The 6,996-nt window shown below is 49.8% G+C and overlaps 1 protein-coding gene across 2 annotated transcripts in view; it reads right to left on the bottom strand.

Annotated features, from left to right (window-relative positions):
- The window catches only part of RNF149 (ring finger protein 149), a 25,727-nt gene extending 19,090 nt beyond the window's left edge, over positions 1–6,637 (bottom strand). For both annotated transcript variants that reach the window (XM_010829653.1, XM_010829652.1), the window contains exon 1: positions 6,052–6,637. In XM_010829653.1, the coding sequence (XP_010827955.1) occupies positions 6,052–6,489 (438 nt within the window). In that variant the 5' untranslated portion in view covers positions 6,490–6,637. The remainder of the gene's footprint in view (positions 1–6,051) is intronic.
- Positions 6,638–6,996: the final 359 nt, after the last annotated feature.

Genomic DNA, 6,996 nt, shown 5'->3' on the forward strand with positions numbered 1-6,996 from the left:
GCCTATCACTGCCTCCCTGGGCCAGTCTTAGAGCCCTGGCAGCCTGAGAGAGCAAGTCACAGCTGATTTCCAAACCAAAGAGCTGAATTTCCTCACAGAAGGCAAAGATGCTCAAAGTCTTGGGACAGGGGAAGAAAAAACCCTTTGAATGTTTTCCTTCCCAAGCCTCGCGTTGCTACCAACCACCAAAAAAGGTCGTTATGTGCAATGCCCACCCCTCCCCGCAAACAACCACCAGTCACTAACTCCTGGAAGGCTGTTTGTTGTATTTCTAACCTAGATGTAACTCAAGGTCTTGCATACAGTACATGACCATAAACCTTCTTGAAAAATAATAGTTCCTCTTACCACCCTGTTAAAAACAAACAAAATATGTTAAAAAAAAAAAAAAAACTGTCTTGGTCTACAGCTTCAGAATTCTGCAGGGTCATATGAGTCTAGTGTACCACTTCTCCTCCCTAGGAAACGATTTAAAGTAGATTTCAACATTCTCTTGAAGGAGACGGGAACTACTAAAATATTTAAAGTGGCGGATTAGATTTCTGGTCTAGAAAACTGATGCAGGCAGCAAGAAATGTATTTTATTCCTTTGCTGTTCACTTGAAACCATCACAACATTGTTAAAGGTATTTGTATACCCCGATACAAAATAAAAAGTTTACAAACATAAAAATAAATAGCTTCCTTTGGAAGGAAAAATACATCAAAGATACCCAATGGTGAGAGGTTACTATTGTAATTTTACTTTAACATGCCTAAACATAAAAACTAGTATGCTTTCATAATGGTAAACTTAACAATTTGTAAATGTATATAAATATGACTATAAAACTATTAAAAGTAAGAAATTTAAAAAAAAATGCACTTAAAAGATCCAGCATGAGAATCCCATGACCTTTTAAGTTTTCTTTTTTTCCAATAACATCCACAGTCTCTCTGTCCTGCACCCAACATGGAAAAATTACAATTCAGCACCGGTTCAGCCTTGGTGTCCAGCATCCCCACACCTCTGTACACGATACAGCAATGCCTCTTACGTACACTTGTTTTTATTCACCTGCTATAGAGTGTCTTGGGCTTCCCAGGTGGTGCTAGTGATAAAGAACCTGTCTGCCAATGCAGGAGACATAAGAGATGTGTGTTCAATCCCTGGGTCAGGAAGATCCCCAGAAGGAGGCCACAGCAACCCACTCCAGTCTTCTTGCCTGGAGCACCCCATGGACAGAGGAGCCTGTCAGGCTACAGTCCACAGGGTCACAAAGAGTCAGATACGACTGAAGCAACTTAGCATGCACACACACATATAATGTCTTGGTGAGTCCCTCCTCCTCACTACACAACGACTACTGTTATTAGTTTTTGTAGCTCCAGCATCATACGCGATGACCCAATAGAATGGTTTCTGTATGAATGAGTCGGCCTGAAAAACTGGTTTCTCTTCTGGTATTATCCTTGAACTGACCCAAGGTGAGGAGAATATGAGACTCCCTTTGCAGGGGAAATAGTACATGGAATATGAATGGAATGGAAACGTCTCCAGAACGTGAGCTATCACGCAAAACACAAATGTCTTTATGGTTGGCTGGGATGAGTAATGAGGACTCAAAAACACATGCAAATCTGGCTTGCTCAAGAATATTCTGTATTTGTCGAGTATAGCACTCAACAATCTGCAGTTTTGCTAAATGCAATACTTCATCTCAGGCCCTCAGTCTTGGCCATTCTTGTCGCCCAAAAGGTCCTACAGCTTCTCACATAGCCCCCATACCACATTCACCCAGAAACCTTCAACTTAAGCTGTCCTTCACAACCCTGTCTGCCTGCTCTCTGGGAACAGTCTGAGTTAATCCCACCTGCTATGAGGCTGTAGGGCACCATCTCTTCCTAGGGCACCAAAATACAAGCTAAACTCAAATCTAAATGTTTAGCTCATTTGTGAGAGCAAAGCATTCAAGATCACTGAGCACCACTCACTCATAAAACACCATTTCCCACGCTCTGCAAACACAGAGCGTACATCTCTCTTAAGCTAAGGGACTTCTTATCATGTGTCATCTCCCGCCACCCCCACAGTGGCCCCTTCCCCAAACACACCTTTCAGCCCTGCCAACACCTGGCCTCAGTAAACTGCTGACACAAGGAAAGTGCCAGTCTAAACAGCCACTCAAGACGTCAGCTGGAGGATCGGCCTGTAATTAACTAGCAGTCACCACATCAAGGCCAATCTTCTCTAAAGGCTTTCGTTTCAACGGCTTGACTTATATCAATTTTTACTCTTCTTGGTCAAAATAGCCTCTAATCACCTTTGCAAGACCTACACTGAATGCCCCTCCTTTATGCTTTCTAAGCACGTGGGCATATAACTCTGTTGAGGGCCCAACCACATGGCCTGGAAAGGTCTGTTTATCACTCCACTAAGCCGTGAACTCCTCATAGGCTGATACGTGTCTCAGGCATTTCTACCCACAAGCAGGTGCCATACGTGGCCCAGACTGGCCACTCTCTATTCATCTGTCAAAGGAAAGAGAACCAACCTTGGGCATTACAATAACAGTCCTTACAGTTAGGGCTGTTACAGTCCTGATAGAATATTATCTTAAAATCACAACTTATTTTGGAGCCACAGTAAAATACTGACTTAAGTCCACAACATCTTGTACTGGATTTTAGCAGTCAAGCAACAAGGTTTAAGAAAAACTGCTGACGGGCTTCCCTGGTAGCTCAGTGGTAAAGAATCGGCCTGACAATGCAGGAGACATGGGTTCAATCCCTGATCTACGAAGATCCCATGTGCCAAGAAGCAACTCATTTAAGCCCTTGCCCCACAACCACTGAGCCTGTGCTCTAGAGGCTGAGCCCAGGAGCAGCAACTATTTAAGTCTACACCCTAAAGCCCATGCAAGAGTATGTGTGCATGGGAAGTCGCTTCAGTCGTGTCCAACTCTTAGTGACCCCATGGACTGTAGCCCGTCAGGTTCCTCTGTCTATGGGATTCTCCAGGCAAGAATACTGCAGTGGGTTGCCATTTCCTCCTCCAGGGGATCTTCCCAACCGAGAGACCAAACCCCAGTCTCTCATATCTCCTGCTTTGGCAGGTAGGTTCTTTACCACCAGCGTCACTTGGGAAGCCCCCGCAACAACAGAAGCCACCACAATGAGAAACCTGCAACTAGAAAGTAGTCCCCTGTGTGACACAACTAGAGGAAAGCCCAGCAGCAGTGAAGAACCGGCATAGCCAGGAAAAAACTGCTGAAACTCTGAGACCTGGGAGGAGATCATCACAACTGGAGTTCAGTAGCAGCCACCTGACCCATGTACACAGACCCCCAGTATCCACAGGAACACTGAGAACCACGCATCAGTGATTTTTACCGGCTCCAGCCACATTCTGACAAAACAGGAAAAACTAAAGTCTGAGCTGCTGTCAAGGTTCTGTGTAACCTTTAAAATTCAAGTCTTCAAAGCCAGCTCCTCTTCTGACTTAATTCCATTTACTCCATTCTTAATTCCAATCCATTCTCAAAAAGACATGACACAGTTGTACCCTTGTCCCTGGCGGGACGGAGTTTTCAGAATGGAAGGGACCTTCTTTTCCATTTCTAGTCACCAACACAGCACAGGCCCTTATATTTCTGCTTGGACTAGTCAACAGACTAAGTGGATTTCAGCTTTTCCTCTGTGTAACCCACTGTTACCAAATTCGTCTCTTTTTAAGTCAGCAGTTCAAATCCAGGATGTTACTGTCATCCTCTCTGCCCCTGGACATTTGGCAATATCTGGAGACATTTCTGGCTGTCACAATTGGAATCCTGTGGACACAGGCCAAGACAGGCCCCTGCAATAATGATCTGGCCATAGATTGCCTTGTTCCTGGGGGCCAGTCATTTCAATTCTTTCAGTCTCCTTATCCGTAAAATGGGGTTAAAGCACCTACCTCAAAGGGCTCTAGACAGAGAACTGACTCTGCACTGGGAACTTTCACACATTTTTTTACAAAAAACTGCTAATACTGTTACTTTTGTCTCTTTCCTCAAACAGAATTAATCTTACACTGAAACAGACTGAAATGGACACCGAGGTTGGTAACAGAAGCTTGCACGAAGATTTAAAATGAGCATCAGTGAGGGGCTTTCTGAGCCTGGATAAATTACATGTCCATAAGATAAGCAAGCAAGATTGCTGAACCACGGTTAGAAAAGCGTGATTAGCCTGGAAGGATGTTAGTGTCATTACCAAAAAATGTAATAAACACATTTAGAAAATTGTGGATGGAAAAGAACTGCCATGGAAAAGAGAAAGCCCACAGGAAGCTGCAGACTCAGAAGTGAAGGCAAGGACCCAGCATCGGACAATCCTAGCACACTGCCCTCGCTTCTCTGACAGAACCCTGTCCACAGGATGCGTCTGGAATGCTGTGTGAACTCTGACAGCACTTCTCATAAGAGTTTTGCAGAAACAGGGACTTGGGTACAACAACAACTGGAATAACTGCACCAAAGGTGCTGCCTTGCCCAATGCCACCGCATGGACATCTGCTCCCATTTCCTCCCCAAACCCACTTCCTCTCTGTTGCAATTGAGGAATTCCCCTCTCTTCTATCAGAAGTCAACCTCCCCAAGAATCCTGGACATAGCTGCCATCTTTCCCTGACTCTTTCAGTTACCTCTTCTCCACCACCCAACTTCAAGGTGCCTCACTCACTATGCCGTTCATCCCACCTTTCCCCAGCTTCTACCCATTTCTCAGCACCTCCCCAGCCCTCGCCATCAACCCTCTTGAAAGCATCATTATAACAGTCTCACTTCCCCACCTCTGAACTGACTTCCATTCCATCACTCTGCTAAAACAGGCCAAGTCCAAAGTCACCCTTCTGTTCTCATTTTACAGGTATTCTGAACTTGCATTCAAGAAGCCAAAACCGAACAAAAGTCAAAAAGCACATGGGTAAAAAGGATGTCTGACTTGCAGCAGCAGAAACTTTAAAGATTTTGATCCCAGGAAGTTCAGAATGAGTCTGATCTTAGAAGGCCGTCAGACTCTATATCAGTCGAAGGGTACTTGGAATTTCAGTTCTGAGAATGATGCATGCCTGTGTGCTAAGTTGCTTCAGTCGTGTCCGACTCTTTGTGACCTTATGGGTTGTAGTCCACCAAGCTTGTCCATGGGATTCTGCAGGCAAGAATACTGGAGTGGTTTGCCCGCTCCCTCCTCCAGGGGATCTTCCTGACCTAGGGATTGAACCTGAGTCTCCTGCATTGCAGGAGGATTCTTTACCACTGAGCCACCCAGAAAGCCCTTTCTGAGAATGAGAACCCTTGCAAAATAAACCTTTCAAACTCTCATAAGTGCTTGAAGATGTAACCTGTTGACTCGGAAAACGGCCTGTGGGAAGGGTTGCCTAGCTAAGAACAAAATCTTTTCCTGCATGATCACTTAAAAATTTTTCATCTAAACTCCACTCAAGGAATCTGACAATGGAGCCAGTATTACAACCTTCTATTTAGCAAGTGAGAAAACATACTCAACTTAAGGCCGGGTTTTAGGACTCAGTTAAATCCAGACTGTCTCACTTTAAAGTTTACAATACTGACGTACATTATTAAAGTGAAGAAACCAGTGTCACCGAGCCACCGCCTTACATGGTGAAGGGACTGCCAGACCCTGCAAAGCCCTGGAAAAGAGCTTCCACTCCAGCCGCATCTGGCTTTGGGAAACACTGAATGCCAAGGGACTCCTGATTAGACAGACTTTCCGCCGGTGAGAACCAGAATCCTCCTCATGCGGGTTTTAGTCTTCCGTTCTCCCCATCGCCCTCCTTCCTGCACAGGGCACCTTTCACCTCAACGGGGAGATGTAATTCTGTCCGGAGACTCGCCTCCCTCCTTAGAGAACCCGGGGTCACATCGAGCCAAGCTGGCGCTACCCTCGCTGGTCCCGACGTCCGGAGCCCATCACCGCCGCCCCTCGGGGTCCCGGCAGAGGACCTCGCGGCCTGCTGGGACCCCAGCGCACGGCCGCCGCGCCCGCCGTCCCCGCGCGCTGGCGGCTTACCGCGTGGGACATGGGCGCGGTGAGGTTGCCGTGGCGCTCCTCGTTGTACAGGACCACCGCCGAGGCGTTCCTCCGTGCCGCCGCCAACACCTTCTCCTTGAAGGTGCAGCCCCCGCGCGCCACCAGCGCGACCCAGGGCGCGGCGCCCCGGCCGCCGGGCACGAGGAAGCGAGTGCCGGCCTCGCAACCCTCGGGGTCGCGGTCCTCCGCGCGCGGGACGCCCACCAGGCCCCGCGCGCCCTCCTTGGGCGAGCTGTCGCCGAAGCGGCCGCTCTCCGAGACGCTCCTCACGCTCCGGTTGGTCTGCGGGTCCACGTACTCGGTGCTCACCACAGCCGAGAACCACTCGTGAGCCCGGCCCCGGGCCCCGGGAGCGCACAGGGCCAGCGCCAGCAGCGCCAGCGCGCCGCGGGCCTCGGGCCGCCGCCGCCACGCCATGGACGCGCCACCGGGCAGACCACAAAGGGACCGGCCGGGAGCCGGGCGACTCCCGGCAGGGGCCGGAGGGCGCGCGCCGACGAGGCAGCCGAAGAGAGCGGAGAAGCGGAGTCCCGCTGCCCAGCCGGGGAAGAACCAGACCCGTCTGCAAGCGGCGCCGCGGCGCACGCGCACCTGGAGGAGCGGCGGCAGGGGGCGGGGCTGGTGGGCGGGGCGGCGGCGCACGCGCACCTGACGGAGCGGCGGCGGAGGGCGTGTTGTTGTCGTGGGGGCGTGGCCGGCTCTGGCCCCTCCCCCTCCCTGCGCAGACCTTGGCGCCAGAATCGCGGGCCCAGGATCCACGAGTGTCCTAGAGCATCTCCCTTTACCTACCGCCCAGCGGATCTCGAGGAGCGGGTGTGGGCATATCACTCCACGGCTTGCGCCACGCCGGGCCCCAGTGGCCAGGGGCCGAGCTTATGCAACAGGACCTCCAGTGCCCAGAAACCTGGGGAAGTGATATGCCCA

The sequence above is a fragment of the Bison bison genome, unplaced genomic scaffold, assembly GCF_000754665.1.
Source record: "Bison bison bison isolate TAMUID 2011002044 unplaced genomic scaffold, Bison_UMD1.0 scf7180017864508, whole genome shotgun sequence".
Lineage (NCBI taxonomy): Eukaryota > Metazoa > Chordata > Mammalia > Artiodactyla > Bovidae > Bison > Bison bison.